Below are 22,567 nucleotides of genomic sequence, written 5' to 3'. Positions count from 1 at the left end.
ATCAACACCTGATCCCATTTCTGAGATATGTTTAACTTATTACTTAACTCCATAGTACAAGGCAGTGACTCAACCCTTGATGATCATTTCTGATTCACCAAGGCACGCCTTCATGAGTTTACTTAAGGGATTTCTTTGTTTGCGCCAGTCTAATGGTCACAGAAACTGTACATCTGGGACTGTTTGTGTATCTGTTTGTACCTGGCAAGGTCTAGATGTACGGTATGTGAACCACACAACCGTTTTTTAAGAGGCGAAGTCATTCGAAGTGTCAAACAGCGCTGAAGACGGCAGATCAAGGTCACGTGTTCAAATCCCCTTCTGAATGTTGCTTTGAATAGAAGCGTTTGCCAAATGAGCACATTACATTACTAACAGACTCTGAAAACTGTAATAGACATGGAAATCAATAGTGAGTGTTTTTCATCTGTAATAAATATATCTGCGTTTAATTCTTTTCATGGTAAGCTACGGGCCCTCTACTGGGTGTGCCGCTTGACTGGCAGAAATATGGGAGGGACCACATGGTCACATGATTGGAGTCCAACAGCATGTTATGAGGACAGTGACAGGACTTGTCATTGTCAAAGCAGGTCTCGTTGAGGGTGGACACAGTGTCGGGGGGGGTCTCTACCCTATCTGATAACAGACCTGGTTCAGGCCTGGTTGTCGAAGACAACGTTTTCTGGCGTTTTCTTGGTCATTTCCTCGCCAGGACCATGACCAATCAGAAGCAGAGGACCATGACCAATCAGAAGCAGAGGAGGGGGACCCAGAAGGGTTTTGTGGAGAAGTGACTTGGCTTCTGTGTTTGTATGTACACACAACACACCCGCCTGAGGCTGGCCTGTCTACAACACACTATGAGGGAAGTATGTTATTGTTTTAAGTGTGGGTGTTGGTGTGTGTGTGGGTGGGTGTGTGTGTGTTTGCGTGTGTGCCTGTGTGCATGGGCATGTGCCTGTGTGCATGGGCATGTGCCTGTGTTTTGGTACGCCTGTCCCACACCTGTCCCACACCTGTCCCATACCTGTCCCACACCTGTCCCACACCTGTCCCACACCTCTCCCAGCCTTTGACCATTTTTGCTTAGAATACCAGCCACAGGCCCCTTGCACCGACCAAGAGAGAGGAAGGGGGTTGGCCCAGGTGTGACACCAGGCACTAGGATGTCCTAGTGTCAGCGTGCGTCCCACAATCCTTTTCCCCGGCCTCCTCTTCTCAGGCCTACCCAGGGAGCAGAAGTTCCATGGTCTCATTGAGAGAGAGAACTGCTGACTGGGGAGTTTGTCTATGGTACAGTGTTGTATGTGGATCCTAGGTTGTCTGTGTCTTCGGATGAACTATCTACACTCCAGTTTCCATCCACCACCTTGACGTAAGACGCCACAACCCCCAGACGTGATCGCAGCTTTTAATCACAGCTTCCAGTTCCAATGGGCCCGTCGATGCGTTCATGACTCTGGTATTCAGCGGTCGTGTGCTATCCTGTCTGAACTTCACCCCGACACTCCCAACCTGAGAGACTGCTCTGGTCCGGAACAAGGAGGCTGGAGAGCACAGTTCTTTTGCCTACTCAGGTGAGTTAACACCACCAGCAATGTCAAGATGCCCAAACTGCTATTTTCGAGGATTCGGGCATACGAGTTTAAGGATTTGATTCGGACAAGAAAGACGCCTAGAAGGTAAGCGCGCGTGCGTTAAAGGGGGTTGTGTGTTAAGGAAGTCAGAAGGGAAAAGTAGTCAAAAGGACGAGATCTTTGTTTCTTGTTGGTTCGTGGTAATCTGAAGGTGCAAACTGGATTATCATTTACAGGTTTGATCTTTTCCTCAGTAGAAACAAACAGAAGAAAGATATCCAGTGTATTTTGACCAAAATAAACATTGATAAAAATAAACATGTCACAAAAGACAAGTAAGTAAAACCTGGAATAAAAACATGGTCAAAAATTGATTGTTTATCAAATATAATCGAAATCGCACAAGTCTTTATTAAGTAACTGACTCTCTCTTTTATAGTTTACAGGCTGAATATGTAGCACAGCCAACTCTTGAACAAGTGTTAACCAACAAAAGTAAGAACAAGCAGCGTATATTCAAGACATCTTCAAAATCTTTCTTTTGGTTAATTTAAAATAAAGACAACCAATGTATCTCTCAATCTTAATAATGTACAGTATATGAGGCTTTATTGCATCCACAGTACATTCATTTTGAATCCTAATTTCCCAGGGTCCTTTGCAGCTTTTAGTTCTTTCCTACGTTCTGAATTCAGTGAGGAAAACATTGAGTTCTGGAAAGAATGTAAGGATTACAGGGAAAGGACGCCCCTCGCTGACCTCCCCTCGAAAGCAGCAGAGATCTGGCTGGCGTTCCTGCATCCTTTGGCTCCCAGAGAGGTGGGTCCCAGAAGCCACGCCTCCCAGTCCAAGCCTCACACACCTGGAGACCATCGCTTTACACACAAACGCTTAACAAACACATCAAACACTAAAGACTCTAATAGTAAAAACGAAAAACTTGTTTCTGCTCTGTCGAATGGTACTGTGTTCGTTTCATCCACAGGTTAACATCGACCACAATGTCCGAGAGAAAATCAAGATGTCCATTGTGAGCCCTGGTCGCTGCTGTTTCGACGAGGCGCTAAGTCAGGTGTACTGGCTAATGGAGAGAGACTCGTTACCCCGCTTCCTCAAGGCTGAGGACTGCCAAAACCTCTCTGGTAGAGGTCAGAGGTCAAACTCCAAAAAGGACAACAGTTTATAATGTATTGAACCTTTCTGCTTTTGAAGTCAGTCTTGTTTCAAACTTTAGTTTCTTAGGAGGGAAGTACAAGACCAAAATATCAGTTGAAAAGTGCAGCAGGGACACACAAAAAACACTGTACTACAGAAAAATACATAAAAAAGTCAACAAATGACTTAGGAAAGCAAAGAATGAAGTACTAAGTGGCTTCACTTCCAATTTCCGAAACAATGTGAATATTTCTAATGGGTGTCTCATTAAGTGACACCAGTAGTGCTCACAGCAGCGGTCTGAATCCCCCCTTTGGATGGATGGATGAAACAGAGGAGGAAGCACGTGAGAAGAGCCGTGGAGAGGAAGTGACATGTAGGTGGGAGAGGAAGTGACATGTAAGTGAGAGGAAATGACTTGAGAACAAAAATATATTAAAGAGGATGTGGCGTTAGAGATTTTTGAATCAACAAGTGGTGGAGTCTCAAGTTCAGAGACAAAAGAGGGCAGTTTGGACTGGTGTGTCAAAAATAAAGTTTGAGTTTGCTGCCGTTTGGATGGCGCGAAGAATTTTGATCGAGGAATGCAAAACGAATTAACTGTTCAGTCTTCTATTAAAAGTACATTTGTGTGACCATCGTGTCTTTGTTAGTCTCTTCTCTCACACACACACGTCAGTTGCTCGCACACTTCTAAGACTATCACAGGTTTCAAAACTTTGTGCAATGTTTTTGGACAAGACAGCATGAAGGGTTTCCATAAATCAGAACTGCATCATGACGTGGGTGTGAGGTTAAATTTGTCCTGTCCTATGACTGTGTGTGGTGAAAAAGAGCGGTTTCTGACACCCAGCTGTAAGCAGCTCAGCTTTGGTCACATGTCTGCTGTCGTCTGCTAATTAAAAGCTGAGACCAGCCCTGTTCCAGGGATGGTGTCACCAAGTTGGAAAACATCAGTCTCGTCACCTTTGACCCCTTTTCTAAAAATAGTTCCAGTCCTCAAGGTTGTGGCTTAAAAAGGCAGTGTGATGGGTCTAAACATAGCTCTGGTTCTGACCTGAAGTGCTCTCCAGAAGATTGGAGCCAGCAAACTCCTGATGTGTATCTAATCACTATGAATGTCTACCCTTGTTAGGAAGGTAATCTCATCATTGAGGAACAAACGTTTTGTTTGCCGGCAACTCCCCATCACACACTGCACTTGTCTTTCTCACAATCTTCCTCTCTGAAGGAGAAGTGAGTCTCAAGTCCAGAGGCCAACCAGATTGTAATGATGAGAAACATGAAAACTAGCAGGCTGAATAGCTTCGCCCACGCAAGCGAGATTGATTAATTTAATTGGTACTAGCAAATTTGGGGCATTGTAGATGTAGCTGTTCACCAGTACTTCTTGCTGTGTTTCTGAAGATGAATATAGGTCAGTAAGACCAGCTAAGATCTGATACTGTGCAGTCAAAGAGGCATGACCAGTGGTTATTCTGTATTTTTTTTTACAAACATAACTCCTGTGTGGAGTGCCAGAGTGGGTTCTCCTCTTCTCTCCTCTTCTCTGCCTTCCTCTTCTCCTCTCTTCTCCTCTCCTCTCTTCTCCTCTCTTCTCCTCTCCTCTCTTCTCCTCTCTTCTCCTCTCTTCTCCTCGCCTCTCTTCTCCTCTCCTCTCTTCTCTTCTCCTCTCTTCTCCTCTCTTCTCCTCTCCTCTCCTCTCCTCTCCTCTCTTCTCTTCTCTTCTCTTCTCCTCTCCTCTCCTCTCTTCTCTTCTCCTCTCTTCTCGCCTCTCTTCTCCTCTCCTCTCTTCTCCTCTCCTCTCTTCTCCTCTCTTCTCTTCTCCTCTCCTCTCCTCTCCTCTCCTCTCCTCTCTTCTCTTCTCTTCTCTTCTCCTCTCCTCTCTTCTCCTCTCCTCTCCTCTCCTCGCCTCTCTTCTCCTCTCCTCTCTTTTCCTCTCCTCTCCTCCCTTCTCCTCTCTTCTCCTCTCCTCTCTTTTCCTCTCTTTTTTTCTCCTCTCGTCTTCTTTCCTCTCCTGTCTCATGTCTTCCACTCCGCTCCTCCCCTTGGCATCACGGAGAGCAGCAACATGTCACAGTAACCCTCGCAAGCAATCTGCCCCTGTTTTCCTCGGGGCCCCCACCAAACGGTTACCCCGGCAACCGAAAGGGAAGTGAGTAATGTGTTTTTTTTTTGGGTGCGAGCGCACCACTTGCCCAAGATCCTCTCCTCTTCCGGAATGGTCTACCAACGGCTGTTATGCAGCATATGGTGCACTCACATGAGCCACCATTGGGGGTGGGGGTGGGGGGGGGGGGGGGGTGCTGTCTTGATTGGTTCAGGGTCTTGTTGAAGCGCAGGTGTGGCCCTGATGGGGCGGTGACCTGGGTGGTTAGGAGTGTAACCGGGGGGACAGTGTCTGCTGCTGTTGCTGGTGACGCTTGACTGCTCGTTACCATCTTGGGATGAAACCAGGAGGAGCGCGTCACGGCTGAACAGAAGTGACGGTTCACCTGCCGTGATGGGCACAGAGTGCTGGAAAGAAGTGCTCTCTGGTGTTGTTGGTTAGCTGGGCCAATGAGCGAATGAATGGACTACACTATTGAGAATATAACAGGAGAAAGCTCATATGTAGATGTGCTGATTGTTAAGTCAGTCTTACGGTAATGAACAACCAAACTTCCAAAAATCTAACATGACCCACCCTATGGCAACGCAGATGTAATGTTTCTCAAATCCATCAAACTTCTTTCTTCTTCAGGGAAAGAAGGAGAGGTTAGAGTTGGCGACATTGACATCTCCACAAAAGGGTTAAACAGGTCCAAAACACACAACACGAGAAGGTCACCATTTGCTTATCTCTCTCACTGTTGCTGTAATTTGCATCTAAGCAGCCAACTACAGCCATGAGAACAGAGCAGGCTTTGATCCAGGCTGGAGGGATCAGTGCTGATAGGCAGGTCTTGTGGATGCAGAGAGGGACAGAGAGGGAGGGCCGAACGACAGGAGCGAGAGAGGGAGACAATAAACTGCGAACATAAAGATAGAGGGGAGCAGGCTGAAGGGGGTCTGAGAAGCTGCAGAAGGGACGATTAGGAGAGGGCATTTGTTTTGAGGAGACATAGCGAGAGAAGGAGGGGGCGGGGGGGCGGCGACTTGGAAGGTGGGGGGGGGTGATCCCTACGTTCGCTGCGGTGTTGACCAGTGATGTCTCACATCGGCTCCGTGGCAACGGGAGTCCTGCTTATAAAGCCTTGTCGTCGGGGAAACCCTGGCAGAGCCTGCGACAGGAGTCACAGAATGTGGACTTGAGACATGCGTAGCATAACGAGGGTGCCCCTGACACTGCCCTTCACCATGGACAGAGATGACGGGCAAAGAAACAAGAACCTGTAAGTTTTCGAATTATTCTTTTTTTTTTTGCAAAACTGGAAATCACCCCAAGAAATGGCTGCTCCGAACCACATTGTCATATTGTTGCCGTTGTTTATGTTAAAATTATACCATGAATGTAGCATCATTTTTTATACCATGAATTGTTATGCTTCGCATTAACTTACCGTGATATATATTAAGTTTCGTTTTTGGTTTACTTGGGTTATTTTGTCTGTGTGTCACTTGCTTATTGGGTTATTAGTCAAGGCTTTGCTTTCTTGTGACTGAATTCTTGACATACTTTAATTCAGCCAACATCTTAGATTTGTACTGCAACAACAAACAGCCTTGTTTCAATGGTTTGATAAAACTGTTATTTTCTCCTCATAGTGGAAAGAACTTTATGTGTCGTCTGCAGTGTATGTTCTCCCATTCATCAACCTCTGAGAGGTAAAGAGATTTGAGTTTTTTTGCAAACATTTCACTGTGAGAATACCACGAGTTCTGTTATTTCCATCTAAGGAATTATCTGAGGATTGAAATTATCTGAAGATTTCTTGTATGCTCTGGCATGACACACAGAGTCTTATGTTTGATATTTGCATAGGCTGATCTGGGTACACTCTGTTTTCAGTAAAGCACATTCAAATTCTTTTTCTCACCAAAATCCGATTTTGCTGAAGTACAAAAAAAAACACATTCTTTCACAGCAGGCTAAGTTTAGAAGATACCCAACAATGGTCACAGTCACTGGAGAGGCTGTTGGATTCTAAATGTAAGTTTTTTTTTTTTTTTCGCAGCTCAACTTAAATCATTTAAGATTAAAGTAAATAAGTAAATAAAACCTCATCTCCTTGTTTCCACAACCACCATACTTCAGTTCCTCCCATGACACTGCTTGTCTTCTCAGATGGACTGGCGACCTTCAGGACTTTTCTCAAGTCTGAATTTAGCGATGAAAACATCGAGTTCTGGCTGACATGCGAGGAATACAAGAAAATCAAATCCTCATTCAAAATGTCTTCCAAGGCGAAGAAAATCTACGAACAGTTCATCAAGGCGGAATCTCCAAAAGAGGTGAGACCGGTGCCTTACACAATTGGACATCCACTCAGTGAACCTGCCTGTGTGTTTAGCTCGGACTACTTGTACCGTGAGTGCAACGTTGACATCTGTCCCCGAACCCTGTTCCAGATCAACATCGACCACCACACTCGAGAGCAGATCAAGAGAAGTGTGAAGACTCCCGCGCTGTGCTGCTTCGACGACGCCCAGAAGATCGTCTACGGCCTGATGGAGAGAGACTCGTACCCGCGGTTCCTGCGCTCGGACATTTACAGAAGCCTCCTGGAGTCCCTCGCCGCCGACGCCGTCAAGGGATGAGAGCAGAGAGAGGAACGGAACGAACATGAAAACTCATAACTGGAACGCTTGGGCTTTGTGGGGAAGGGACGGCCCATGGATGGCTGGCCTGGTGTGGGGAAGGCGTGGAGGGGAAGGGAGGGCCCATGGATGGCTGGCCTGGGGAAGGCGGAAAGGGGAAGGGACGGCCCATGGATGGCTGGCCTGGTGTGGGGAAGGCGGAGAGGGGAAGAGAGGGCCCATGGATGGCTGGCCTGGCGTGGGGTAGGCGGAGAGGGGAAGAGAGGGCCCATGGATGGCTGGCCTGGCGTGGGGAAGGCGGAGAGGGGAAGAGAGGGTCCATGGATGGCTTTGTGTGGGGAAGGCGGAGAAACCTGTGTCCTTACCTGTCCAGCACCACGGTCCCCACAATCAGAAAGGACCACAACCTCAGAGCGTCTGCTGGCAGGCCAGCGGAGAAAGGAGAACATTGTTGTGCTATAATTCCTCCTCTGGTGTGTTTGTACAGGATGATAAGTTTCGATGCAAAGCGAACATGGTTGACCGGCCATGAATCATCAGAGCATTGAGACAGCCATGACACAATGTCAGTTAACACACTGTCTCCTCTGGAGGATGTGTTTCCTTGCTCAGATAAGGACACAGGATGTTAGTGGAAATGGCTACAATCTATGTGTGTGTGTGTGCTTGTATGTGTGTGCGTGTGTAGGTGTGTGTGTGTATGTGTGTGTGTGTGTGTGTGTGTGTGTGTGTGTGTGTGTGTGTGTGTGTGTGTGTGTGTGTGTGTGTGTGTGTGTGTGTGTGTGTGTGTGTGTGTGTGAAAGAGAGAGTGAGACACAGAGAGAGAGAGCCTGAGAGAGAGAAGAAAAAGCACACATAAGTATAGCTATCAAGCTCGGGCCACAGGATGGATATGTTTTCTTTTTTTTCTTTTGTACGGCCTTCTCCGTGGGGTTAGATGAATGAGAGAGAGCAGCTAGAATGCATTGTGGCACGGGCAGCAAAGTACAACAGCTCTTCTAAGGAGTGTTATTCACACCCTCAAGACATACGACTTCTTCCACCGATAGCTAGCCGTTGTGAGACGTAATGACATGTTTTGGGTGCAAGTCTTGAGAATAGAACAGTGCCAGTGTTTCACTTTGTATGCTTACCTTGCAATTTTGCTTTTTGGATTCTTTCTTTCGAAAGACACTTTCCTGTTGCTCACAGAACATGCACAATTTAAATGGGTTATCTAGCAGAGTTGATCTGAACTGTTTTAAATTGTATTTATTTATTATCACAGCCACTGTTGCAATGCTGACTTTTGCAGTGTAAATATTTTCATGATTAGGAATTAAATTATTAAATCATTTGGAGACACGTTGCCTCTTTTCCGCATGTCTCATCAGTGCTCCCATAGACCATGTATTTATTTTCTATACCAGAAAATGTGTTCTTTCTCCCACATAGTTTCCACCTTAAGGGGTCATGAGGTCAACAGACAGAGGCCAATCTAAACCACCGACCTTCATTAGACGTGGCCAGAATGCCGGTGTGTCTGGACGTCTCAGGATGAGTTACAGTATAGGACAAAAACGTGTTGTCATCTCCTGTCTGACCAAACGGGATCTTTTGTCTCTGAGACAGACGTGCAGACTTGCAGGTCAGAGCTTTACCAACAGGTCGAAACAGGAAGGTCTGCGTTTGAGTTTCTGACGAAATGGGGGACTTCTACGATTAGTAAGAAGTACTCAAAAGGGAACAAAAGGGTATGTCCACATTTATTTTCCGTGAAGAGAAAGCATTTCAACAAACTACTCTTTAATGGTGAATGTGTTGGAAAATATCCAAAGGTTACTGCCACAGAGCTCGTTATGTGCCTCTTTTCACGCTCAGCCACAGCAACAAGCAGTTCAGCGTACTGGATTGAAATGTACCGGTTCAATCGTTTTTCTTCAGGGAAATAGTTAGGTTCAATTAGTTCGCTGTTATTGCCCAAACACTGTGAGAAACGTGTTCAGATCAGTAGCATCTCACAGAATCAGATTGTCAACAACATTTTACTCAATGCATATCCTGTAATCATAGACACTGAGAACCAGGCTCCAAAACCTCAAGGCATTTACTGAACAACGTGTCTATCGCCACGCAGTATCCTGTCTCTACCAAGAACATGAAGGTATTAGTAATCAAGCGGTCTGATAGAAAATATCTGCTGAAGCCTGAAATGTAAGTTATTTGCGTCACCATGATCAGCGCATAACTGCTGACTCTGACAGCCTGTTTCCATTCATGCATTTCCTCATGCAAATGAACGGCACATCTAGATAAAGCAACTCAATGTGCAAAGGTACGTCTAAATAAACTATAACAATGTGCTTTGGTGATTCAGTTATCCGGTTCTGTCTTGATGAGTCATTATTGACATACTCTTCAGGAGATAAGCTTTGACAAAGGAAAATAGAAGAATCATAGTTGACATATTTAAAGAATGCATTACAAGTTATGACAAAATGACAATGAACTATTACATGAATGACAGTGAATGGACTTGATCATGCAACCTTAGCATTCATTAAGTACTGTACAACATTCATCCAGAAATATCAGTCTTCAGTTAACAGGCAGACACCTCCGAGGCAAATATCTCCCTGTTCTGGGCTGTCCTTTCGAAGGTTGAGTTTAGCACTCGGAGACCCTACATCGTTACAGCACAATTTGTTTATTGTCATAAGTTTCAATGTATAAATCATTAGCGGTGCAGTAGACATGTGTCAGTCTCTATGTTGTGGTTCTGCAGCGGTTAAACCGCCTTTCACGCCGGAGAAGTGTGCCTGTGGTCTTGTTGAACTACCCTTGGGAAGGCCAGAAGTCCCCACAAGGAGAGCAAAACTAACGCATGATTAAGTGTTGGGGTTCGGAGCTAGGCTGGGTGAAAAGAGGATTTTGAAAGGACCAGAATTTTGAATCCCAACGAGATTAACCCTTGTGTTATCTTCGGGTCATTCTGACCCATCAGTCATTGTGACCCACCTTCGTATTGCGACAGATTTACCGCATACAAAGACAAAGTGAAGCATTTTCTTTTAACAGCTAGGCTGTCTCAGACCCCCCACATTGCAAAGGTTAAAAGAAAATTATTTTAATTTGTTTTTGTATTGGGTAAAATTGGGTAAACACAACGATGGTTCGTTATGAACCTTTGGGTCATGTGACCCGAAGGCAGCACGAGGGTTAACCATAGCATACAAAGTTTTCTGTGTGTGTGTGTGTGTGTGTGGTGGGGTGGGGGGGGGGGGGAGGGATTATGATGTGCAGACTCAGTGTAAGTAGCCGTCTGGTCAAAAGTAGATGTGGAAAAGGGCCAACTTTCCACCAAGGAAGACTGTACTCCCCAAAAGCTTTACGTACACGGGATTTCACAGAGGTCTGGAGTGCTTTAACCACATTGTGGGTTCATACCTAGAGCCGCAAACTTGAAAAACAGAACGATGTTGTTGATCTGGTATCAGAAGTCCCATTGCCCTGTGCAAAGCACTGCTGCAAGGTATTTGATCCCAGTTGGTATATCAGGCCTCATTTAGAAACGTGCTATTACTTGCTACAGTCTATTACTATTCAGGTATATTGGGCTCTAGAGCTCACTGGAGTAAATCAGCTTAGTTTATGTCCAGCATTCTGAGACTCAACCAGTCATGTATATCCACTGCAGTGTAGTGTAGTAAGTTTGCAACCAAACTTCTGTATTTGTAGTTTTTTAGAAGACATCCTGGGCTTTCTAACGATGTCACACGTGTGAACGACCTCAGGAACAGCCAGGTCATTTGTAGTCAGTTCATTAAGTTACAGATGCATACCTACAACAACATAGAATTTGTTTTTCGTAGCCAAACCCAAACAAAGGTGAGAACACAGTCACTGAATAGAAAAGCACCACAACTCTCAGTTTGGAGATATATTTGCAGCATGTTCTGCCTGTATTTGTTTTATAATGACAGTATAGAGATACAGGAAATGTAGGGAGAGAGAGTGAGAGAGATAACATCAGCAAAGGGCCTGGGCCAGATTGAAACCCAGGTTGCTGTGGTAGGCCTACTTGGTACACTGCACTCGTTGCTAAATCAGAACGTGTGAACCAGATTAGCCAATCTTAACAGACAGTGATCTCTTTAAATACCTGGTTTATTCATAGACCATCAGAAATGGTTGGTAGATGAAAAGGAATGCAAGAACACGTGTTTGATAGAACATAACATTCCAGGTTCCTCTCTCATGGCTAAACGGATGACGCTGAACGTTGTTCAAGCTTGCATTCATGTTTGCACAATAACAAGCTGTTCTGTAGGGACACATGCCCTCATGCTGGAAAAGTATGCATGCAGGTTGACAGCGGAGTTGTCATGTTGACAGGTACACTCATGTACCTGTCAACCTACACTGTTGTACGAGCATTAATGGTCTCATAAGGCTCAAAGTGGCACTTAAAAATACTTTTTTATTTTACTCGCAGGTGCTTTTGGGTTCCACAAAAAGCCCAAACAAAGTCCTATTGTAATGTGAGAGGTAGTTTAGATGGGTCCCTGAAGTATGTGAATTGTATTAAGGAGCATTTGAACCCTACTAGGTTCACACCTAGTGGCTTCAAAAACAAGCTAAAGGTTCCAATATTCCAAATCCTGGAGTGTCTTGTGGGATTAAAGGTTTTACTTTCTGTGCCCTGAAATTCACTTGGGAGGAAGAGTGCCTGGACTCCCACAGCCAGTGTTCAATCAAGACAGAGTGACTCAAATAGTAAATGTTTATACAAACACACCAGAAATTGTGATACTCCGCCCCTATCGCCCTCGGGCCCTAACAGTGAGAACATGACGAGTCCAATGTTTCCAAGGTGACAGCCAATCGTCTTTGAGATGTGTCCCTAGGGGGCCCGCCTTAGCTCTGTTGTTGCTCGAAGGGAGTGTATAAAGTTCTGAGATAGCCACAGGGAGGGAGACATTTCTAATCGGACTCCAGGGACTGTGGAAATATGAAAAAGAATATGGGGTCAGAAAGTAACAAGGTCTGCATTGACTGTCTGAAAACAGAGCAGTCTATTGAGAACAGTGGAATGAGGTGAGTTTGCTCTTTAAGCTTGTCAGGTAGTCCCAGTGAGACTCCGTGCTGACCGAGGTGCCACAGCAAACATTAACTTGAATTAATCACACATGAACTCTTCTCTTCACAGCAAGAAAAGCTGGAGGGCAAGACTGCGTTACATCTTAAAGAACCGTTCGTTTAGTTCACGATCCACAGCCAGAAAAAAACAGTCTTTCAGGTGAGGCAACTGGGGCAGTCGCACTACTGTGAAAGGTGTGGATATTCACAATATTGTGAAACCAAATATTGAGTATGTTTATTCACTGTTTTGCAACTTTTTTCCCTGTCTCAGACCAACAGTTGATGAAGTGAACCAGTGGGCGCAGTCATTTGACAAACTACTGACGCATAAATGTAAGCATCACTCACTGTTACACATCCTTGTGTTGGGCGTGTTAACATGACCTGAATGAATCATTGACCTTTGCATTTGAATCGGCACATGGGTGTTACATAATGGCGGTGAGTTCCAATGACAGGTGCATTCTGAGCCTCACACATTCCCTCTCTATTGCAGATGGCAATGTAGCCTTCCAGATATTCTTGAAATCAGAATATTGTGAGGAAAACTTGGAGTTTTGGATGGCCTGCGAAGAATTCCGAAAAGTGACATCTCCGGCTAAACTCGCGTTGAGGGCCCAGAGCATCTATGAGGAGTTTATCAAAACTGAAGCTCCAAAAGAGGTGAATACATTTATAAACATGCAATACAATCACTTGATGTCATAGAGAAATACATTAGAGAAGCAAGTCTGCTCATATTCGGTGCTCACACAATTTGGCTTTCTTATAAAGTAGAACAGAATAGAGTATTCTATTGGGAAAGTTGCACTGTCACAGTTGCATTGACATAGACAATGCAAAACATACATACTCTGAGATGTAGTAGACGAAACAACAAGATATTACAAAAAGACCTTATAACGACTCGTTTGGATTGCAGATCAACCTGGATTTCCACACCAAGGAGGAGATCACCCATGCTCTCCCCCTGCCCACCCTGACCTGCTTCCTGGCAGCCCAGAAGAGAGTTTATAGCCTGATGGAAAACAACTCCTATCCCCGTTTTATCAACTCGGAGCTCTATAAGGAGCTGTGTGCTGCAGCGAGAAGGAGGAGGCCGGCAGACAGTTGTTTTAGTTAGGGTGAATGTTCACACAGAGCACTAAGTGCTACTTGGACCAGCCAAAGACATGCAGTATTAGAAGTGGCACATCAAACTGTGTGCATAGTAAACAAGCACTTTCTTTAACCAGTCAGAGAGGTTTACTTGGGATGTTTTGGTTTTTACTTTGAGATATTATGCTTATAACACTGGTGTAGCCGGAGAAGTGACTACTGAATACAGTACAGTACATATAATGTATGTATATAATATAAAATGTGTATTTGTTGTGTATGTTGTAAATGCAGCTGGACTGCAGATTTCTACCTTTTACATGAACTCTGCTTGTAATTTATTTTTGTCAGATTTTGTTAAATGAAATAAAACAATAGTGTGAAATTCTCTAGCACTTTCATACTAAGAGTTGTCCTAATTTTATTTGTGTCATTATCAGTGACAGTAATGAACAGCAGGGATGTGCACAGGGGGTGGCTAAGGTTGCCCGGGCATCTGCCGGGTTGCCCTCCTCGAGTCAACGTGCCCCTCCGAGGAAAATAAATAATAATAATAATAATAGTCAATTTAAACAGCTGCAGAATTTCATGTAGACCTAGATTTTTTTTTAAAATCGCCACCCGAGGCGTTTCATGAAGTAGCCTTATTCACTTACAATCGATAAGATTTTTTTTTTTTTTGCCGGGGGGGGGGGGGGGGGGGGTTGTGGTTTCAGGCCAGCGCAACTGCCCTTCAATATTCCTGTGCACGTCCCTGATGAACAGTACATTTGAAATATTCATACAATGTCCACGAACCAGCGAAAACATCAGGTTTTCCACACATGCTTCCCCTTCCAGTCCAAATATGGATTTTCTGTTCATAAAGATATAATACATTTCCCTCAGCACTCCACGATAATTCCAGTAACAAGGCCCATCACTCTGTTATCATACGTTTGTTTGTGCGCCCGATGACCCTTCACACGGTCGCTTCCAGTAACGACGAACTTTTACTATATTCTTTTCTTTCACGCGCCGGGAAAGAACGCCACGACTGACGCAGTGTCCTCCACCTGTTATCCGTGGTCTCTTCCGTAACAGCGCTGTTCCCAAAGCGTGCGCTCATAGTTAGAAGGCTGACACTGCACAGACACTCACACGCATCGCTCCTGCATGGCTGACAGCTCCTGACCACCGGTTATTTCCCAGACACTCTCGAGCCGTCTGGCGAAAGCGTTGGCTAAAACCAAAAACAACAGTGTTTCTTGCACGTGAACACTTGGATTGATTGGGGAAAGCTGGTGGGGAAAGAGGTTGGATTTATGTGTAGGGTTCACGTTGCTGTGTAGTGGACCAAACATCTGGCATTGGGAGTTGGAAGTATTTTACAGTTTATAGTTCCTCCTTTCCAAAAATGTACTACAGGATAACTACACAATGACTATTATGGACATAACACAGCCATGTATTCAGATAACCATTCCAGTGTTCTAGTAAAACCGGCATGTGAGCAGCTACGTTCGAGCCTGGCAGGACTGTAGCGGATCTGGTTCCAAGCGGTGCTTGGGTGCGTGTGTAAACACTCGGGGTAAAAATAGCCCCCCGAGCGTGTCACACTCTGGGTTCTGTGAACGTCAAGTCTGAGCGAGTACGTCCAAGTTCACCTCGACTCTGAGAGCGTAAACCTCACCTCCCTCATCTGCTTTGATGAAAATAAACATTTAGAAGGTGGGTATCCATCGTTTCTTAGTATCCTCACAACACCAGGCTATTCCTACAGTAACTGGAATATCATGACTGATCACACGCACACACACTTCATTTTCACACTGCGCAGCCGAACACTTCATTTCTAATATTGTGTTTATTTGGGGGCAATGTACTTACTCAATTTAACCAGTAGATGGCACTAGGATCCCACTGACTACAACTACAAACACAAAAAGAAACACTGACAGAGGTTCCAACTGGTAATGACAGCTGACCAAACGTATGAAATAATAGTTCAGGATTCAACTGAACAGTAACATACATGATGCATGTTATATAGGACAAAATCTAAAGGCGGATCGGATGAAACATCGAGACATTTTATTATGAAAATAAGACAAGATTGATTTGAACACGCGTCTGTTCATGCGAGGGGAACATGGTGATGTGAACAGCTCCATTGACTGTTCTGTCCACGGAGCTGATGTCCGGTGGGTCACGGGTTACCATGGAGAAAAACCAGCAGGTGTTTTTTTTTTTTTTTTTAAGGAAAATGACAATAGATTAAAGAGGTGTGGTTTGGATATGTCCGTGTTGTCTGTGGTTATTTTGCCTCCTGTGCCTTCTTGGCACCCTGCTTTTCCTTTGCCTGGGGAAGATAGAAAACCGTTTGCTCAGCTATGAAACCAGTCCCACTGCATAAATGAAGCCCTCTAGTGTGGGCTGTGTGACATGACATTTAACACAGGTCCTAACACTGATCCCATTGATTATTTACTTGCCCCTTAAAATTGTCCGCATTCATTATTAAACTAGGGTCACTAGAATTCAAAATAAAGACAACTTTTGCACACAGAAGTCATCAAATACACGGTTTGTTGAATGTTCACCTTTTCCACCAATGGGATAAGCTGTTGATACTGTGCAAGGGTCTTCAGTAGCTCCATGATGAAGGGCAGGTAGTTGTGCTTCCGTCTGATGTTTTCAATCTAAATATCCGGTGGAGATAAAAGCATCTGTTGAGGACTGATGACCTCATGACTGATGACCTCATGACTGATGACCTCATGACTGATGACCTCATGCTGCTGGTGGATGCAGGCCAACGACGGCAAGGACTTACCTTGTATCTTTTCAACTTCTGGTTCTCCTCTTCGATGAGGAGCTGATACTTGGCGATCTCTGATTGGATGGAGCTGAGGAGGGTGCTGCTCTGGTCTGTGTCCATTGGCTCCTCCTGGAGAGGAAGAGAAATACCAAATCAATTTCAGGCGGATTTACGTCTTTTGGGGGGGGGGGGGGGGGGGGGTTCTTCCGCCCATGGGAAGCTTCTCCAGGTGTGGTTCTCACCTCCGTCAGCTGGGTCTGCAGCTCTGTGATCTTCCTCTCGTATATCATCTTCCTGTCCGACACGATGGCCATCAGGTTGAAGCGGATCTCTCCTTCACTGTACCTGCAGGTTGAGGAGTGGGACACATTCAATGTCTGTCTCGAAGGCCAAACAACCTCTTTGTCGCGGCGATCGTTGACAGGACATTGAGGGTTGCCCATCACTGGTATTAGGACAGGAAACTAAGCGCGTACTTCTGTATTCTTTTTTCGATAACTGGCCGAACTGCGTTGATCCAGTCATCCTGATTGCACACGCCTGCGGATGGAAAGGTAGAAAGGTTGTCACATAGAAGACTGCGGTGGTCAGTTGAAATGGCTCTGCCATATTCATCTTCTAATCTTTTAGGAACATAGTTCCTTTGCTAAAAGGGCCTAAAACCGTGCCAGGAGCTTATGTCTCGCACCGAGGTCGATGGGTCCCTCGCGCAGTCCGTCCAGCTCATAGAGTCGACCGTTGACCGGCACGTAGCTCACAAAGTGAAACGCGTCCTCGTCCTTCGCTGATGACTTGGCGTCAAACTCAAACATCTGCTGTCTGCGGAACAGAAGACACACGTTGAGGTATTACTGCCCAGGGCAGCAACAGGGCAGTAGCTGGTCGTGTGATCATAACAGAGTTACTGTGGTTTTTGATCAAATGTTTTGACCAACATGTAGATCTTGCTTCGTCAAGTGGTTGAGTTTTATGCGTCAGTTGGTCAAGTAAACTGCAATGAAACACTTTGAAGTCATTTTTCTCAGTTCCGCTCAAAGAACAGTGACTGCCTCTGCTTCGGAGGGCCGTGTACTATAATATGAACGACTCCAAAGTGTGAGGCGGAAGCCTCTTGTGCGTGCTGCAGTGCATAGCGCTTAAAGGGTACTACAGCTTACCTGGCAAAACTGTTATGAACTTGCCGAATCACTTCAGAGTTACTGAGGGCCAGACCTTTCATCTTGAAAAAAGAGGCACACAAAACAGTTAGGAACATATCAGATGTGTGTAATTTCCATCTATCTTGACTAAGATGTGTGATAACCTCTCTGCAGGTGGATAATTGAAGAAACACTACATTTTCTGAAAATATTTAAGTAAAAAAACAAATGTGTTGCCCATAATCAGGTTCGATCACCACAAGGACGAACGAGGTCTTACAGCGGCATCAAAACTGAGGGAGAACTCTCTGAACTCTGTCAGCGTCTCTCCTAGGAGCATGTCGGGGTGGGTACAGTTGAGCAGCACACTGACTATGGCCTGAGTTGCACACGCGTTGTTAATGACCTGGAACGACACAGCACCATGAGAATCTAAGCACGCACATTTGGCGATTCAAATTCAAACAAGGCATCTACATATATTAACTGCACGTACTGTACTCTTACACTCATTGCTGATTGTGAGCCTGTACCTGTTTGGCAAAGAAAATATTGTCCAGCCTCGAATCCTGAACAATTGACCCCGCTGGCTCCTCACCTGGCTGCCACTTGAAGAGGAAGATTAATCCATGAACAGGTCTAGAAAAGAAAAATAATAAATAATGCAAAAATGTTCCAACTTAAAATAGATAAAATTAGAAATAAATCAAGGCTTACTTTAAATTTTCAAAGTTCTCTGGCTCCATACTCCATATCTCTTCTACCTGGGCTCCTTTGCATCCTGTTTGTGAGTGAGACCATTAGGCTGCATCCCGTACACAGCTACAAGCTAACGGTAGCTAATCCATCACACCATCAGACACCTACTGCACTAAGCATGACTTGGCAAGCTACCAGAAGCAACGTAAACGTAAGCACGTGGACATGGTGATAAGATGATATATCTTTACGTTATAAGGCTGTTCAATCAAATACATTTATTGAAGACAGGAAAACTAGTAAATGATGCACAAGCATGACTCGCAATGCTGTTGCCAGGTGGACCCAGCAGTCGCAAGTATCAAATTCTTAGCTAGCAGTTAGCTGAATTTAGCTCGCTCATTAGATAATTGTGTTTGGAAAGCCTCAGTGGGTACCAGCCATCTAAACAGTTAAATATTTGGACTAAATATATAGCTTGCAAACATATTTAGGCCGTGGTCTAAACCATGTTATAGCTAACAATATGTGTGGTAATCTATCTGGTGCACCTTTGTATTTTGTCTAGACAACTCAACTGACAGTGAGTGTACAGTTGTGCCAGCTAGCCAGCCTGCAGCTCATGAGTTAGCCGGCTAGCTTAGATATGAGCTGGCAAATCTTAAAGTAGGTATGTTACTAGTACTACTAGGCGGCTGGATGAGCTTGCACACGAACAGTAGCTGTTAATTAGGCAAAGGTCTAGCCATAGTGCTACACAGTGCACAGTATATTGAAGAGCTGTATACCATTTGCTGGACCGCTAGCTAACGTAGGTATGATGACTCACCAAAGCCTTTGATCAATTCTGTGAACACTCCTGGATCACTCTCCATAAGACACCATTCTCCTGCGCTTCCAGCCATGGTCGGGTTATGACAGAATAAAAATAAATGGACGCATGCAAGGGAGAGTACTGTAGTTAGCTGACTATTTTCAGCAGAAGACAATGAAACCGTGCTAGCTGGCTAGCTTCCTGGGCTGACTGCGTGCGATGCGTGTGAGAAATATTCTCATAGCGTGAATCGCGTGGCCTGAGTAGAATTGCCAGGTTGGTTTTAACCCCCTTTGTATGTGTCTTAGCACTCTGCAGCGCTTACTAACTACAGGGTAAATTAATGTAAAGGTTTGAAACCATGAAGGCCATTTCCTTTTTTACACATGGACTGGACAGGGACTGAATGTTATGTTGTTGTAATGCAGTGGTAATACTTACAGTGGCTACTAGCTCTGCATGTACAATTAAGAAGCAAATTGAGTTGAATATACCTGAATATTATTGTATGAAACATGGTCCTTCCCAATACCCCATATTAAATATGCATAATCCTCATATTGTAAAGATAGGATCTTTATTGTCACTGTACATTCCTGAAAGGAGAGGTAGCTTAAAAGATGCGTATTACACATTCACAACATACAATACATAAAACAAGAGTCTGGACAACTCCCGACAAATAAATACAGGATGAAACAATACTTAAAACGGTTAGTCATTTGCTTGATTCAAACAAGCCACTGCCGGAGCCGTCCACATTTGTCCCTGCACAGCAAGGAGCACACTGTTCAATCAGAGGCATCAGTTTTCCCTGTTGATGAAGCTGTTTTGTGTCCGATCCTCCCCCAATACAGTTTCCATTTATAAAGACCCTCGGCACCTGAAATAAAAGTCCAAATCACACCATCACCACGGGTGCACTTACAAGACAGGATTTTTGACTTGTTCATCATGACCATATGGTCCTGGTTTGAAGTTGATGCATCACCACTTGCCAGCAACACCACTCAGTATGTGGCCCAGTACACATATTAAAACAGACAGACCATTTACATTTGCTGATGTATAAGACCATAACATACTTGGTAAAAGTAACATACCGTTCTGGCACCCGTCATATGAGCTAAGGCTTCCTGAAGTCTTCTCCCGTCGTTGTGCTCATCCAGCTCAATCACTTTGTAAGTTATGCCTATTTCGTTGAATACGTTCTTGGCCATTTTGCAGTATGGGCAAGTGGTCTTCGAGAATATGACCACGCAGTTATGAGACACTACATCCTGTAAGGATAATCAAATTATAATTATCACCACAACACACTCTTTTATAGCGGTGGAGTTTAAGACCGGACTTATTTTTAGTAGTAGCAATAGCAATTAAAAAAAAGTAATTAATATGCATTGTCGCTGTTTAAAAGAGCATCCAAAGAGATGGATCAGGATTACATTTTTAAAAATTGTTTCACCTTGACAAATTGTGCACACGCAGAGCTTGGCAATCCACTAGACGAGGTTGATGTAAAGTTTCCCATCCTGTTAAAACGTTATAAAAAAACGTGTCATGAGTTAAAAGGATAGTTGGTTGATTTATTACCGTGCTAATTAGCGGCAAATCACAACACACACGGTCACATAATATGCTTAGAGCTTTCATTAACCTTAGAAATAAAATAGCTTGATAGGAAGAGACGAATAACATTAGAATCTTTAAAACTACAAATAGAGAAATGCATATTTTATATTTCCCCAGCATCGCTGTTCTATCTTTACTACTAGTAGTACTAGTACAGCTCCAGCAAGCTAGCTAAATATTAGCAGAGATGTTAACATTAGCAAGCTAGCTCGTGTTTAATCTGATCTGCTTTATTGTAGCTAGCTGACAGCTAGTACGGATGGGGCAAAGGATTAGCTTACTGCAATCATCTAATTATCTGCTAATGACAAACATGCTCGTCCCCCAAAGCCTAAGTAAACAATTACAGCTACAACCTGACTTGACAACACTTGATTGCTAGTGTACAGTAGAGTTAGGAACTACGTAGAGCTATAGCTACTGTACTAGCAGCAGTAGCAATCTTCCTAGAGAGCAAAATCGCTGTAGCCTGTACTCCTATACATTAACGCCAATGATAGTCAACATTGATGGCATTAAACTTGTTCGCCTCAAATAAATAACTACACGTATCTGATTTAATAAGGTCCAGGACAGATGAGATTTTAAACAGCTAGGCTAGCTAGTGCTAGCTAGGTGGTTGCTGTAACTAGATCTAAAGTACAGTACTGTAGATGTGACCTTCGACAACTGCTCCATGCTAATCTGGATAGGGATCCTCCTTGCGTAAACATAATAAAAAATGAGCCGAGAAATAAAAAATAATCTAGTGGTCGGCACAAATTCAACATGCGGCTACGAGGCACACGTTAATTATACTTATCCAGGCTAATACTTTCGTGAGCTACCACTACCAGCTTGCCTGCTCTCTGTTAACAACTTGATGAAGTTCTAAGTACGCTGCTCACCTGCAGTGAATTAACTCCGGAAGTGTGTTGCTGCGTTGTACGTGAATATATTTCGAACGTAATGAGATTACCTCATGATTGAAGTATTTTGTGTACACTGATATACTGTAGGCTACCTAGTTCAAATTACAGTTAAATGTCGCCACACGTTTATGCAGAAGTTCGTCTCGTGTGTTTTCATTGGCTAATGTGGTTCAAATATATATGATATATATCAGTTCAGAGGAGGATGCCGTCTAAATTCTGAACATTAAAGTTAGAGGTAGGTATAACCTACTTTTGCGAAAATCAACAATGACCTGAGTTTTTCTTGTTGTTCTGTTTTTTAAAATAACAATAACCCCGTTTGTGGACCCAACTTTGTGGATGCTGTTGTTTGAACACAAGAGGGCATGCCTGCTCAAAGGATACTCGGTCGACAGCAAAGACGCATTTACTTGAATAGCCATCGTGTCACTTAAAACAATCACTGAATCAAATTGCATATCGCGTCATTCGCCATGTATTCAATATGTCAGTTCTTATTCAATTAAAAGAAAAAATAATGTATTTCTTATTCAGCCATTAATGGATAGATGGTCCAAGCCCCTTTAAATGGCCATAGTTACTTTAGGTTTTCTAAGTGGTGGGTTGAGATAAGATTAAGTCTTCATTGATCAACACATTTCCCAGACCTTGATCAAGTGCTGTGAAGATTCTGCTTAGTAGGCAGCGGCTAACATGCCCCATCATTTATTACTAGTCAATTTCTCAATAAGCTTAAAATAAAATCCATAGGTCTGACCACACAGAGTAGGCATGTGTTATTTGTCTTCCTTAATTAGCTTTAGTTCACTTCACTTTGAGTTTCACAAGTTTTGTTTTGGGTGGGGTGCAACTGGCTGACCTTAAAGCTGAGAGAG

At 44.1% G+C, this 22,567-nt stretch overlaps 5 protein-coding genes across 11 annotated transcripts; 3 read left to right on the top strand and 2 right to left on the bottom strand.

The window, feature by feature from the left end:
- Positions 1-1,461: 1,461 nt before the first annotated feature.
- Positions 1,462-3,370, top strand: si:ch211-117l17.6 (regulator of G-protein signaling 21). 4 transcript variants are annotated; one of them, XM_062452819.1, is made up of 5 exons: positions 1,462-1,685; positions 1,817-1,915; positions 2,020-2,075; positions 2,245-2,399; positions 2,566-3,370. In XM_062452819.1, the coding sequence occupies exons 1-5, from the start codon at positions 1,609-1,611 to the stop codon at positions 2,764-2,766; spliced, it is 588 nt and encodes a 195-aa protein (XP_062308803.1). In that variant the 5' UTR covers positions 1,462-1,608; the 3' UTR covers positions 2,767-3,370. The 4 variants fall into 4 exon arrangements, with proteins under 4 accessions (XP_062308803.1, XP_062308805.1, XP_062308804.1 ...); XM_062452821.1 differs by having other exon boundaries at positions 1,483-1,685; positions 1,838-1,915; positions 2,233-2,399; XM_062452820.1 differs by having other exon boundaries at positions 1,483-1,685; positions 1,835-1,915; positions 2,233-2,399.
- Positions 3,371-5,896: 2,526 nt separating this feature from the next.
- On the top strand, positions 5,897-8,815 carry LOC134013017 (regulator of G-protein signaling 13-like). Its single transcript, XM_062452750.1, has 5 exons — positions 5,897-6,109; positions 6,483-6,542; positions 6,803-6,867; positions 7,003-7,169; positions 7,287-8,815. Exons 1-5 carry the CDS (start codon positions 6,033-6,035, stop codon positions 7,473-7,475), a joined length of 558 nt encoding a protein of 185 aa, XP_062308734.1. The 5' UTR covers positions 5,897-6,032; the 3' UTR covers positions 7,476-8,815.
- A 3,576-nt stretch (positions 8,816-12,391) lies between these two features.
- Positions 12,392-14,095, top strand: rgs2 (regulator of G protein signaling 2). The gene is made up of 5 exons (XM_062452847.1): positions 12,392-12,551; positions 12,664-12,753; positions 12,868-12,929; positions 13,093-13,259; positions 13,519-14,095. The coding sequence occupies exons 1-5, from the start codon at positions 12,466-12,468 to the stop codon at positions 13,717-13,719; spliced, it is 606 nt and encodes a 201-aa protein (XP_062308831.1). The 5' UTR covers positions 12,392-12,465; the 3' UTR covers positions 13,720-14,095.
- Positions 14,096-15,745: 1,650 nt separating this feature from the next.
- Positions 15,746-19,392, bottom strand: uchl5 (ubiquitin carboxyl-terminal hydrolase L5). The gene is made up of 11 exons (XM_062452775.1): positions 19,162-19,392; positions 18,351-18,414; positions 18,167-18,272; positions 17,914-18,039; positions 17,652-17,713; positions 17,183-17,313; positions 16,971-17,034; positions 16,737-16,839; positions 16,510-16,623; positions 16,277-16,375; positions 15,746-16,035 (listed from the first exon to the last, which is right to left on the bottom strand). Exons 1-11 carry the CDS (start codon positions 19,235-19,237, stop codon positions 15,991-15,993), a joined length of 990 nt encoding a protein of 329 aa, XP_062308759.1. The 5' UTR covers positions 19,238-19,392; the 3' UTR covers positions 15,746-15,990.
- Positions 19,393-19,706: 314 nt separating this feature from the next.
- Positions 19,707-21,797, bottom strand: glrx2 (glutaredoxin 2). Of its 4 annotated transcripts, none has more exons than XM_062452837.1 (4): positions 21,666-21,797; positions 20,612-20,678; positions 20,250-20,426; positions 19,707-20,029 (listed from the first exon to the last, which is right to left on the bottom strand). In XM_062452837.1, the coding sequence occupies exons 2-4, from the start codon at positions 20,675-20,677 to the stop codon at positions 19,865-19,867; spliced, it is 408 nt and encodes a 135-aa protein (XP_062308821.1). In that variant the 5' UTR covers position 20,678; positions 21,666-21,797; the 3' UTR covers positions 19,707-19,864. The 4 variants fall into 4 exon arrangements, with proteins under 4 accessions (XP_062308821.1, XP_062308819.1, XP_062308818.1 ...); XM_062452835.1 differs by lacking the exon at positions 21,666-21,797 and adding an exon at positions 21,439-21,621; XM_062452834.1 differs by lacking the exon at positions 21,666-21,797 and adding an exon at positions 21,427-21,618.
- Positions 21,798-22,567: the final 770 nt, after the last annotated feature.

The sequence above is a fragment of the Osmerus eperlanus genome, chromosome 26 (genome assembly GCF_963692335.1).
Source record: "Osmerus eperlanus chromosome 26, fOsmEpe2.1, whole genome shotgun sequence".
NCBI classification, from domain to species: Eukaryota; Metazoa; Chordata; class Actinopteri; order Osmeriformes; family Osmeridae; genus Osmerus; species Osmerus eperlanus.
The sequence above is the reverse complement of the archived record's forward strand: the minus strand, read 5'-3'. Positions and strand labels throughout refer to the sequence as shown.

Coding starts and splice junctions, on each gene's coding strand:
- uchl5 (XM_062452775.1), bottom strand. CDS start 19,237: ATGGCTGGAAGCGCAGGAGAATGGTGTCTTATGGAGAGTGATCCAGGA. Junction 18,040..18,166: donor ATATTTTCTTTGCCAAACAG/GTACAGGCTCAC, acceptor GTGTCGTTCCAG/GTCATTAACAACGCGTGTGC. Junction 17,035..17,182: donor CGAGGGACCCATCGACCTCG/GTGCGAGACATA, acceptor TTCCATCCGCAG/GCGTGTGCAATCAGGATGAC.
- rgs2 (XM_062452847.1), top strand. CDS start 12,466: ATGAAAAAGAATATGGGGTCAGAAAGTAACAAGGTCTGCATTGACTGT. Junction 12,552..12,663: donor ATTGAGAACAGTGGAATGAG/GTGAGTTTGCTC, acceptor TTCTCTTCACAG/CAAGAAAAGCTGGAGGGCAA. Junction 12,930..13,092: donor CAAACTACTGACGCATAAAT/GTAAGCATCACT, acceptor TCTCTATTGCAG/ATGGCAATGTAGCCTTCCAG.
- si:ch211-117l17.6 (XM_062452818.1), top strand. CDS start 1,609: ATGCCCAAACTGCTATTTTCGAGGATTCGGGCATACGAGTTTAAGGAT. Junction 1,916..2,019: donor AAACATGTCACAAAAGACAA/GTAAGTAAAACC, acceptor TCTCTTTTATAG/TTTACAGGCTGAATATGTAG. Junction 2,400..2,565: donor ATCCTTTGGCTCCCAGAGAG/GTGGGTCCCAGA, acceptor TTTCATCCACAG/GTTAACATCGACCACAATGT.
- glrx2 (XM_062452834.1), bottom strand. CDS start 21,548: ATGTTGAATTTGTGCCGACCACTAGATTATTTTTTATTTCTCGGCTCA. Junction 20,679..21,426: donor TGTCGAAGGTCACATCTACA/GTACTGTACTTT, acceptor ACGTTTTAACAG/GATGGGAAACTTTACATCAA. Junction 20,427..20,611: donor CGTGTGCACAATTTGTCAAG/GTGAAACAATTT, acceptor TTATCCTTACAG/GATGTAGTGTCTCATAACTG.
- LOC134013017 (XM_062452750.1), top strand. CDS start 6,033: ATGCGTAGCATAACGAGGGTGCCCCTGACACTGCCCTTCACCATGGAC. Junction 6,110..6,482: donor GGGCAAAGAAACAAGAACCT/GTAAGTTTTCGA, acceptor TTCTCCTCATAG/TGGAAAGAACTTTATGTGTC. Junction 6,543..6,802: donor CATTCATCAACCTCTGAGAG/GTAAAGAGATTT, acceptor ATTCTTTCACAG/CAGGCTAAGTTTAGAAGATA.